The sequence below is a fragment of the Trachypithecus francoisi genome, unplaced genomic scaffold (genome assembly GCF_009764315.1).
Source record: "Trachypithecus francoisi isolate TF-2019V2 unplaced genomic scaffold, Tfra_2.0 Lachesis_group2, whole genome shotgun sequence".
In the NCBI taxonomy this organism is placed as follows: Eukaryota; Metazoa; Chordata; class Mammalia; order Primates; family Cercopithecidae; genus Trachypithecus; species Trachypithecus francoisi.
In genome coordinates, this window is record NW_022681465.1 from 108,853,182 (window position 1) to 108,865,885 (window position 12,704).

The window sequence follows — 12,704 nt, forward strand, 5'->3', positions numbered from 1 at the left end:
CTGGGAGGCAGAGCTTGCAGTGAGCTGAGATCCGGCCACTGCACTCCAGCCTGGGCAACAGAGCGAGACTCCGTCTCAAAAAAAAAAAGGCAAACATCTCATCACAATTTTTAGATTTGTGGGATCTAAAAATCAAAACAATTGAACTTAGGGACATAGAGAGTAGAAGGATGGTTACCAGAGGCTGACAAAGTAAGTGGGGGATACAGGGAAGGTGGAGTAGTTACTGGGTACAAACATAACAGAATTAATGAATAAGACCTTCTATTTGACAGCACAACAGGGTGATTACAATCAATAATAATGTAATTGTACATTTTTAAATAACTTACAGTGTAATTGAATTGTTTGTAACTCAGAAGGATAAATGCATAAGGAGCTAGATATCCCATTCCCTATCATGTGCTTATTTCACATGCACACCTATATTAAAACATCTCATGTACCCCCAAAATACATATACCTACTATGTGCCCACAAAAATTAAATATATATGTATATATATATGGCTGGCTGCAGTGGCTCACGCCTGTAATCCCAGCAGTTTGGGAGGCCAAGGCGGGCGGATTACTTGAGGCTAGGAGTTGGAGACCAGCCTGGCCAACATGGTGAAACCCCATCTCTACTAAAAATACAAATAAATTATCTGGGTGTGGTGGTGGGTGCCCATAATCCCAGCTACTAAGGAGGCTGAGGCAGAAAAATCACTTGAACCCAGGAGGCAGAGGTTGCAGTGAGCTGAGACCGCGCCACTACACTCGAGCCTGGGTGACAGAGTGAGAATCCATCTCAAACAACAAACAAAAAATAATAATAATAATAAAATTAAAAGAAATAAAAATTAAATGTTTTTTAAAAAGCAATCTTCATCGCATCACATTTCTGCTCTGTACAGCTAAAGCCAGACGAAATCAAGAATAAAATCTACAAAATTTTAAGGAAAAGAAAACACTGCAATCCAATAATACTATTCTTAAGTAATCTATTTTCACATAGAAAAAACCCGGAAACCTGTTCCAACAGGCAAGGACTTTGAAAGAATGCCATCTACATTCTCTTCCTAAATGAAATGCCCCCGTCACCTGAAAATAAACCAAAAATCTAAAGAATGAGGAGGGGCCGGGCACGGTGCCTCATGCCTATAATTCCATCACTTTGGGAGGGCAGATCACTGGAGGTCAGGAGTTCAAGATCAGCACGGTAAAACTCCATCTTGACTAAAATTACAAAAATTAGCTGGCTGTGGTGACACACGCCTGTAATCCAGCTACTTCGGAGGCTGAGGCAGAAGAATTGTTTGAACCCAGAAGGCGGAGGTTGCAGCGAGTCCAGATCACACCACTGCACTCCAGCCTGGGCCACAGAGCGAGACTCCATCTCAAAAACAAAAAATAGAAAATAAAACAAGAATGAGGAGGAATGTACGTTTAAAAAAAAAAAAAGTGAAAGCATAATGAGTGGGACAGAGCTCATGACTACAGAACTGTTTTTAATAGGGTTCATAATATTTAAAATAAATGTCCAAAATGATTTTTGAAAGACAAGCTTCCAATTTCTCACTTTCCCCCTAGCCACTGGCAACCACCATTCCACTTTTTGTCTCTATGAGTTTGATTATTCTAGGTACCTGATAAAAGTGGAATCATACAATATTATTTTTTTGTGTCTGACTTATTTGACTCAGCATAATGACTTAAGGTTCATCCACGGTGTAGCATGCATCAGAATTCCATTCCTTCTTAAAGCTGAATAACATTCCATTGCACAGATGTCCCACATTTCGTTTATTCATCCACTGATGAACACATGGGTTGTTTCCACCTATTGGCTACTACAAATAATGCTGCTATGAACACTGATGTAGAAATATCTGTTCAAGTATCTCCTTTCAATTGTTGTCAGTATATACCCAAAAGGAGAATGGTGAATTATCTGATAATTCCATTTTTAATTTTTTAAGGAACCACCATACTATTTTCCACAGTAACTGCACCATTTTACATTCCCACTAGCAATGCATAAGCGTTCTTATTTCTCTACCCTTACCAACACTTACAATTTTGTTTTCTTCATAATAATCATCCTAATGGTGGAAAGTGATCTCACTATGGTTTGATTTCCATTTTCCTAATAGTGATGCTGCGCATCTTTCTCTGTAATTATTAGCCATCTATATGTCTTCTCTGGAGAAACGTCTATTCCAGTCTTTTACCCATTTTTTTCATTTGGTCGGTTCTTGTTGTTGTTGTTGCTGTTGTTATTTTGTTTTCTTTTCTTTCTGAGACAGAGTTTCGTTCTTGTCACCCAGGCTGCAGTGCAATGGCACGACCTCGGCTCACTGCAACCTCTGCCTTTCGAGTTCAAGCAATTCTTCTGCCTCAGTCTCTCAAGTAGCTGGGATTACAGGCGCCCGCCACCACGTCCAGCTAATTTTTGTATTTTTAAAAGAGACGAGGTTTCACCATGTTGGCCAGGCTGGTCTCGAACTCCTGACCTCACGTGATCTGCCCACCTTGGCCTCCCAAAAGTGCTGGGATTACAGGCGTGAGGCACCGGTTGTTGTTTTTTGAGACACAGTCTTCACTCTGTCACCCAGGCTGGAGTGCAGTGGCACGATCTTGGATCACTGCAACCTCTGCCTCCTGGATTCAAGCAGTTCTCCTGTCTCAGCCTCCCGAGCAGCTGAGATTACAGGCGCCCACCACCACACCTAATTTTTGTATTTTTAGTAGAGACAGGAATTTGTCTTTTTAGTAGAGACCACCATGTTGGCCAGGCTTGTCTCAAACTCCTGACCTCAAGTAATTCGCCCACCTCAGCCTCCCAAAGTGCTGGGATTACAGGCGTGAGCCACCACACCCAGCCATCTTGTCGGTTTTTAATGGTTGAGTTGTGGGAGTTCTTTATATATTCTGGATATCATAACTTTATCAGATATATGATTTGCAAATATTTTCTTGTATTCTACGGGTTGCCTTTTCATTTTGTTGACAGTGTCCTATGATGTGCACAAGTTTTAATTTTGATAAAATCCAAATAATCTACTTTTTTTTTTTTACTGCTCACGTTTTAGTGTTGTATCTAAGAACCCTTTGCCAAATTCAATGTCATGAAGCTTTTTCTCTAAGCTTCCTTCTAACAGTTTTATAGTTTTAGCTCTCACATTTAGGTCTTTGATCCATTTTTATTTATTTCTATCTATGGTGTGATATAGAAAGAAATTCAACACTATTTTCTTGCATATAGATAATCCAGTTTCCCCAACATTATTTGCTGAAAAGACTGTCCTTTCCCAATTGATTGATCTTGTATCATTATCAAAAATCATTTGACCATTATGTCAGGGTTGATTTCTGAGCTCCCTATTGTGTTCCATTGGACTATACGTTGTCTGTCTTTATTCCAGTACCACAATGTCTTCATTACTATGCTTTGCTGTAGGTTTTGAAATCAGGAAGTATGAGACATTCAATTTTGTTTTGTTTTGTTTTGTTTTTCTTTTTTTGAGACAGGGTTTTGAGATGGGGTCTCGCTCTGTTGCCCAGGCTGGAGTGCAGTGGCATGAATACAGCTCACTCCAAGCAATACCACAACCTCTGCCTCCCAAGCAGCTGGGACCACAGGCACAGGCGGTAATTTTTTCTTATTATTAGTTTTGTAGAGACAAGGTCTTGCCATGTTGTCTACGCTGGTCTAAAACTCCTGGGCTCAAAGGATCCTCCTGCCTTGGCTTCCCAAAGTGCTGGGATTACATACATGAGCCACTGTGCCCAGTCAATTTTGCTCCTTTTCAAGGTTGTTTTGGCTATTTGGGGACTCGTGGGATTCTATATAAATTTTAGGATGAAGTTTTTTCTATTTTTGCCAAACACATCATTGGAATTTTGATAGGAATTCCATTGAATATACAGATCATTTTGACATCTTAACAATATTAGTCTTCCAACCCAGAAACATAGATGTCTTTCCATTTATTTCTGTCTTCTTTAATTTTTCTCAGTAATGTTTCAGTGTACAAGTCTTTCATCTCCTTGGTTAAGCTTATTCTTGAATATTTTATTCCTTTTGAGGCTATTATAAATGAATATTTGTTTAATTTTCTTTTCAAATTGTTCATTGTTAATGTACAGAAATGCAAGTGATTTTGGTGCGTTGCTTTTCTATCCTGCAACTTGGGTAAATTTGCGTATTGGTTGTAACAGTTTTTTGTGGAATCTTTAGGGTTTTCTACATATAAGATGATGCAAATAAAAATAATTTTACTTCTTCCTTTTCCATTTCGATGCCTTTTATTTCTTTTTCTTGCCTGATTGTTCTGCCTAAAATTTCCAATACTGTGTTGCATAGAAGTGGTAAAAGCAAGCATCCTTGTTTCTCATCTTGGAGTAAAAGATTTCAGTCTTTCACTACTGAGTATGATGCTAGTTTTGGGTTTTCCACACCTGCTCCTTAACAGATAGGCTGAGGTAGTTTCCTCCTATTCCTAGTTTGTTGAGTACTTTTATCATCAAAGTGTATTAAATTTTGTCACATATTTCTCTGCATAAATTGCGATGATTGTGAGGGATTTTCCCCTCTCCTTCTGTTAATGTGGTATGTTACACTGATTGAATTTTGTGTTATTTTTAAATTACAGTCATGTGCCACATGTTTTGGTCAAGGAGGGGCCACATATATAATCTTATTATAAGATTATAATACTGTATCTTTACTGTAACTTTCTACATTTAGATATACAAATACCATTTTGTTACAATTGCCTACAGTATTCAGTACAGAAACATGCTGTACAGATTTACAGCCTAGGAAGAATAGACTATGTCATATAGCCTAAGTGTGTAGTAAGCTTGTGTAAGTATACCAGGTTTGTGTAAGTACACTCTATGATGTTCACACAACAAACTGCCTAAGGATGCATTTCTCAGAAAGCATCCCTGTCATTAAGCGATGCATGACTCTAAGTGATGCATGACTGTATTGAATAATAATCTAGATCCAAAAATTCACATAATTTTTAAACCTAGTTTTTTGAAAATGGATGAAATTATGTTTAATTTTTAATTTTCACTGGTCATTCAAAGCAATAAAGATGAGATAAAAGTTCAGAATATTGAATTTATAGAAAATTGCTAGTTAATTCACAGGTAACAAAAACAGAGAGAAAAGGTTTCAAAGGGTTTCAGACCCAACTGTAACTCTTTTTTTTTTGTGAGACGGAGTCTCGCTCTGTCGCCCAGGCTAGAGTGCAGTGGCCGGATCTCAGCTCACTGAAAGCTCCGCCTCCCGGGTTCCCGCCATTCTCCTGTCTCAGTCTCCCGAGTAGCTGGGACTACAGGCGCCCGCCACCTCGCCTGGCTAGTTTTTTTGTATTTTTTAGTAGAGACGGGGTTTCACCGTGTTAGCCAGGATGGTCTCGATCTCCTGACCTTGTGATCTGCCCGTCTCGGCCTCCCAAAGTGCTGGGATTACAGGCTTGCCAACTGTAATTCTTAAGAATCAACAGCCAAGAATAAATGGAGATACAGAAAGTTAACTAACCCTTATTTTGTATCCCAGAGACTACACTGGAGCAAAACTGATAGAAAACCCACTAAAGTTCTATAGGTGTCACATCACTAGTAAAACCTCAGGCCCGATAACCAGGAATTCATCCTGATGCACACCAACACTGCAGAAAAATCTTAGTCTTTTAAACAATTTCCAACCCAATAATTTTTATTTTTTATTTTTATTTTTTTTTTTTTTGAGACGGAGTCTGCTCTGCCGCCCAGGCTGGAGTGCAGTGGCCGGCTCTCAGCTCACTGCAAGCTCCGCCTCCCGGGTTTACGCCATTCTCCTGTCTCAGCCTCCCGAGTAGCTGGGACTACAGGCGCCCGCCTCGTCGCCTGGCTAGTTTTTTGTATTTTTTTTAGTAGAGACGGGGTTTCACCGTATTAGCCAGGATGGTCTCGATCTCCTGACCTCGTGATCCGCCCGTCTCGGCCTCCCAAAGTGCTGGGATTACAGGCTTGAGCCACCGCGCCCGGCCTCAATAATTTTTAAAAAGATGCAAGCAACAGCCCCAAGTTGAATTCTCTAAAGCATACATAGAACCAAAGCATTGTTATTGAAGGAAGAAAGGGAAAGAACAAGGGATAAACAGTCAGTCTGGAAAGATTTATACCAAACTATTTATTACAGTCATTAACTCAAAACAATGTACCACCATACCCCGCTAATTTTCTTATTTTGACAAAAATTTTAAACATCATAGATCAACTGTAACTTTTCCAATTGGCTTATTAAGATGTCTTTCCGGTGGGGCAAGGTGGCTCACACCTGTAATCCCAGCACTTTGGGAGGCCAAGGCGGGAGGATCATGAGGTCAGGAGATCGAGACCATCCTGGCTAACATGGTGAAACCCTGTCTCTACTAAAAAATACAAAAAATTAGCCGGGCGTGGTGGCGGGTGCCTGTAGTACCAGCTACTCGGGAGGCTGAGGCAGGAGAATGGCGTGAACCTTGGAGGCAGAGGTTGCAGGAGGTTGCAGTGAGCCGAGATCATGCCACTGCACTCCAGCCAGGGTGACAGAATGACACTCCCTCTCAAAAAAAAAAAAAAGATTTCTTTCCATGGTTTCAGCTTGCATTCCTGCAGGGCACAGACCTGCACTACCAAGAAAAGCAGGGACTGCCCCTATTTATTTCTTTAAACTATGGTTCTTACATCCCATTAAGGTAATTTATTTCACCAAATCCCTGGATACTATTTAAAATTTCTGTCAAAACATTAACTCTTTTACTGTCAGTTATAAATTTATAGGAAAGTGAAAACACAAAAATCAATATTTAGTATACTATAACTTAAAACATTAGAAAAATTGAAAATTAACCTGGCCGGGCACACTGGCTCACACCTGTAATTCCAGCACTTTGAAAGGTTGAGGTGGGAAGATCACATAAAACCAAGAGTTCTACACCAGCCTGGACAATATAGCAAGACCCTGTCTCTATAAAAAATAAAAAAAAAAAAATTAGCTGGGCATAGTGGTACACATCTGTAGTCCCTGCTACTCAGAAGGCTGAGGTGGGAGGAACGCTTGCGCTCAGGAGTTCAAGGTTACAGTGAGTTATGACTGTACCACTGTACTCCAGCCTGGACAATAGAGAAAGACCCTATCTCAAAAAAAAAAAAAAAACTTATCAAGAGTAGTTTGAACAGAGTTTGTTCTCTTATCAGTGTTTAATTCATGATACTGAGGAAGTATCTTTTGTATTCCTCAGTAAATTATCATGCTCCTTTCTAAGTCTGGATGAGCTTCCAACATTTTATCCTTTGCATTTTCAATGTTCTCAACTATCTCCTAGAGTTCCTTTAGTGAATGTGAGGTCTTCTGCCGGCATCACTTCCTCTGAGACAGCTTCATTCTCTTCAACAAAATCACTTTCATCATTTATGCTGGTTGAAAATCTCACCTTTACCAAGCTCCTCCAGCTATAAATTCAGAGTCTCTTAAAAACTTGTAATGTCAATAGTTCCACAGCCAGCTATTTCTGTATAACTTCATTTATATTCTACCTGATTTTCATTACATGTTATCACTTTTCATTTCTTTGCTGTACTTTCAGTTTGTTGGGCAAATGCCTCTTTCAATTATTCATTTCTGTAAAATGTCACATGTGTTTCTTGCTGGGAGACAAAGAGGCAACACAACTACATGCTTTGTTGTCTGTGCATAAACTGAGTAACAGATGCACAGTGACCAATCGCTGACAGATTTTGAAAGAAGTGACATGATTGGTCATGGATCATGATACATGTTTATAATTTACATAGTTATTTGTAGAATGAAGAGCTAGCAGTCAAGTTTGTACATTATCCAAGTACACAATTAATATACCATGGTAAATGAAATTTGAACCATATTGTTAGGGGATTGGTGTTACTTAACTAAACTGTAGTAATTGAAATTCATGTGTACAAAAGCCATGCAAAGCAGGAACTGCCTGCCCATAAATCCTCTTATGTATAAAGCTTAACATTAACAAATCAAAAATTTACAATGGAATCCTCAAAATTGCTCCTACACTGCCAAATGACATAAACATGAAAGCACGGATCAAGTCACTTATAGATGTCCTACAGATACAATTAGTTCTTGACTTTAATATATTTCATTTTCATACCACCTCACTTTTTAACAGAGCATGCTGATACCTGTTAACCATGTTTCTTAAATGTAATTTGGACTTTAATATATCAAGAAAGGAAGAGAGATCTGAAGCGCTCATATGATGGCACTGCCTGCTGGAAAACAGTATTGTTTTAGTTGTGTCATCGCCTTATTACAGTAGTTTATTTATGCAATTATGCAAATGTATTCAATTTTGACCTTATTATATAAAATTAAGTGGAAAATAAGATCAGCAATGGTGGTGATAAATAGTATTAATAAGAAAAATGGGTTTTATGAATTTGATTCCACTGAAACAAAAGCAAAACTCCTCAGCATCAGATAGTCACTGGAATTAAGCAGGTTTCTCTGTGAATGTGGAAAAACAAATGAGATACAGAAAGTGCAACACAAATTGCAAAACTATTTTACTAAAGATGGTATATACAACTAGAACCCTGGAAAAATAAAAAATTAAAATTAAAAAATAAAAATATTTAAGGAACTATATTATATCTTTAGTTCTCTGGCAACAGAATCCTCATAACTTATTAATCAATTGTTTATATTTTGCCTTAGAGCTGAACACTGGTGAATGCTCTTATATTTAATAATATTTATTAGAAGTTCTAGGCTTCTAAACTGAATAAAGTTTTTCTATTGGTAGTAAGAGAACCTGAAAAACAGATGAAAGTATGCTCACAACATTTAGGCTGTGAAAGGACAAAAAATCATTCTTTAGTATCCCTCTTTGTAGGAGGTCAAAATAGGCTTGTATATCATCTTATTTTGTCTTCAAAATGACTACCTCATTCTCATAGTAGAAATACCTTGAAATTAGATACAGGGAAATTAAAACAAAGAAAAGATAAAATTAAAACCTAAGTTTCTTGATTTTTGATACTTTAATAATGTACCTTTTTGTTTAACATTTTTAGACAGGAAATTCTAAGTTAATATTAACAGCAAATAGAATATTAGACTTGGTATTTAACATATTGTTTAATATATTTAATATAGTATAACCACTGCTTGTCCATTTTTCCAAAATTGAAGTAAATGAGTATTTTACCTACCCCAACAATCCGCTTCATAGCATCCAATTTAGCAGAATCTTTGTTGCTCTCTAACATTTGCTTTAGATCTTCATTCCTATTACAAAAGAGAAGAAAAAAATCCATACTTTGGTTTTTATAATAGATAGCTTAAAATATATCATTTTCATAAGAATTAGAAATAATATCATGGGCAATGGTAAGTAACTGCAGCAAGAAGGTCGCCATCTGCAGGCCAGGGAAAGAGGCCTCATCAGAAACCAAACCCGCCAACACCTTAATCTTGTACTCCCAGGCACTAATTGTGAGAAAATTAATTTCTGCTGATTAAGCCACCCAGTCTGTGGCATTTTGTTATGGCAGCCCTAGCAAACTAATACAAGCGTTAAATGTTACAAACTGTCACTGCAAGAAAAAAATAAGTAAAAGTTAAGCACATTTTTTTCAAAAGGAATAAAGGCAATGAAATTTATTATGAAAAAAAATGAGCCTTATTTTCCAAACAGCTGATAAAATTAAATGCAATGGTGACCACTAGTGAAGACAAAATGCAATTAAATAATTAAAACACCTACTTCTTCCTAATTAAAAATACAGCTTGAAAATATTTAAACAGTAGCGGCAGTAATATATAAAAACTGTCTCTGAGAACATACGACTATTAAACATACTATAAATGTTCACCTTAAGGAATTTAGGATCCCTGCATAAAACTTTTCAGGCTCTTTCACATTTCACAGGTAACAGAAAAGGGAGAGAAATTAACCATATATGTGACTGTATTTTGTTCTTTTGCTTTTTGCTGTATTTTCCTATTTACTTAATGACTATGTAGACTTTTATAATGAAAAACCTAAACCCTAAAAGAAACCTTAAAATAAAATCTTACTGAAGTTAGGTAAGAAAAAAAAGAATTAGATAGGAACTAAATAGAAAGGAAATGTGGTCACACACATACATGACAAAAAACGAAGAAAATAATTTTCTCCTGCTTGTTCCCCTTTTCTGTTCCCCAAAAGTGTCCCATTATTCTCCTCTACCAGTTTTATCTGGAGAGAGAAGTGAGCACTGAAGAGGAATGAAGTGTCAATTTTTAGAACGGCCCAACCTCTAATTCCAGGCATAGTCTTACTCGTAAACTAATGGAAACTTGGTTTGCTCATCTAAAGTCCAAATTCCCAGAGTGCCCAGAATAAGCACCTGCTCTCTGGAACTAAAAACAAGAAAACAGAATCTCAGTATTAAAGCTAAAGGTTTTGCTCTTCATGTTTAACAGAAAAGCTAGTCTTCAACAACAAATACTGCATTAACACAGGCAGAGAAACTAATAACTCTGAGGTTCAGAGAAGAGACAAGAAAAATCCTAGGCACTGTTTCAACCTGATGTAATGTTGAACTTCTCACATATGTCGTAAGGATCTATTTAAAATTCTGATATAAATTACACGTTTCTTCCCAAATTCCTCTTTGCCTGTCACCAAAACAGTAAAGATTTAGAAGAGTTAATACCATAACACCTACTTTACCTTTAAAATATATTAACTTTTATTAAGTTCCTTTAGGTCTACCTTTTTCATTACATAGATTCAAATATGACCAGTTAACATGCATTACTGCATAAATCTTAGATATCAATTGTTTTGCTAAATATCAATATTTGAGTCAAAATAATGCTGAATTAGCAATATTTTCCTCACCTCTTTGCTGAAAACCAATAGTTGTTTCAAATATATACATTTTTAATTTACCTGTGTCTTCACTTACCTAGTTACCTGTGGCTTTCTAGCTTTGAGTATTAGGATACCAACTTTATTTTTACATAAGTGACATCTTGTGGTGTTAAATGGTATAACTTTTCCTTTCATGTTCAAAATAGGCCAGTTTTAAGTTTCAAAGGACAGAGAATATATAACTGAAGGGTTAAGGCAAATCTTACTATTACCAGGAAAGTCATTCTTATTTTAGCCCCAGAATGAACTAGTAACTATAACTGAAAAATAAAGTTTACCAGTTATATATAAGAACTAGGGAAGTGTTAGGGCTTTTACGTAGTGTAAATTACCTCTCTTTTTAATAAATCTATAATCCATAACTCATTAAAACCTTCTACTCTTTCTAAAGACAACATAAATCAAGGGGAAAATTAAGACTATGTAGTACTGTACACTATATCAGTGGTACTCAAAGTATGATCTGAGAAAGTATGGTCCAAGAATCATTACCTATTCACAAATTTGTATTACTAAACCATGAGGAGATAGGTACCAAAATTCAGAATAAGCACATTGAGAAACGTGATGGAACAATTTGACAATGCAATTTTATGTTTATTGAATCTAATTTAAAAAGTGGGGGGGCTTGTATTTTATTTTGCGTGCCTTTTTATTTTTCTTTAATTTTATTATGTTTTTGTTTGTTTGTTTTTTGTTTTGAGACAGTCTCACTCTGTCGCCCAGGCTAGAGTACAGTAGTGTGATCTTGGCTCACGCAACCTCTGCCTCCTGGATTCAAGTGATTCTCCTACCTCAGGCTCCTGAGTAGCTGGGATTACAGGTGTGCATCATCACATCCAGCTAACTGTGTATTTTAAGTAGAGATGGGTTTCATCATGTTGGCCAGGTTGATCTCGAACTCCTGACCTCAGGTGATCTGCCAACCTCGGCCTCCCAAAGTGCTATGATTACAGGCATGAGCCACCGTGCCTGGCCCATTTTATTTTTCTAGTAATTTATTTTTTATTTTATTTTGCAGAAGTATCCATCTATATTGGACTGGAAATTTTAAAAAGAAAAAAGAAAGGACCTTTACCATTTGAGAGCCCCACACTACAAAGTTACCTTCTTTTTCCTCAAAATTATGGTACACAAAATTTGTGTACCATAGAAAGCAACACCTAAAACTTACATCCAGGAATGATGGACTGGAAAATTGATAAGGAATAGCAATTTCCAATCAGAGATACATGCCCAAAAAAGGATGTATAAAAGGTTGGACCTTTATGGAGTCCTGCCAAAAAATTCCAAAACACAGGCACCTCTTTAGGCATAGAGAACCACTCCAATAAAAGATGCTACTATCCAAGTGGTGCACTGCAAATATGAATGGATGTGCAGAAAAAAACATTGGAAACAGAGTCAGAACTTACCATTTCCCAGTGCTATGTAGCCAAAGGGAGTGGCCCTCATAATGTTTTTGTGCAAAACATTAAGGCTTAGGAACATTTTCAGTTCACTTAGGATCTAAGCTTCCCTTGGAGAGTGCTCAGAACTTTGGCTATGTTGACATCTGATACACATGACCACTACTCTTCCATCTTGAAATTCCCTCCTCCTTTAGATTCTGTAGCTCTATTCTCATCCGGTTCTCCATTCGCATTTGTGACAAAGCAATGAACAAAAATGACAGAAAAACCTTTGCCCCACAGGGATTTCATTCTATTAAGTAAAAGAAACAGCAAACATAACAAGTAAGAAATTTTTAAATCATGAGGTAATA

General features: G+C 37.1%; 1 protein-coding gene across 5 annotated transcripts in view; it reads right to left on the reverse strand.

Moving 5' to 3' along the window:
* The window catches only part of AP3B1 (adaptor related protein complex 3 subunit beta 1), a 302,972-nt gene that overhangs the window by 265,196 nt on the left and 25,072 nt on the right, over positions 1 to 12,704 (reverse strand). For all 5 annotated transcript variants that reach the window (XM_033179939.1, XM_033179938.1, XM_033179941.1 and 2 more), the window contains exon 2: positions 9,231 to 9,306. In XM_033179939.1, coding sequence (XP_033035830.1) covers positions 9,231 to 9,306 — 76 coding nt within the window. The remainder of the gene's footprint in view (positions 1 to 9,230; positions 9,307 to 12,704) is intronic.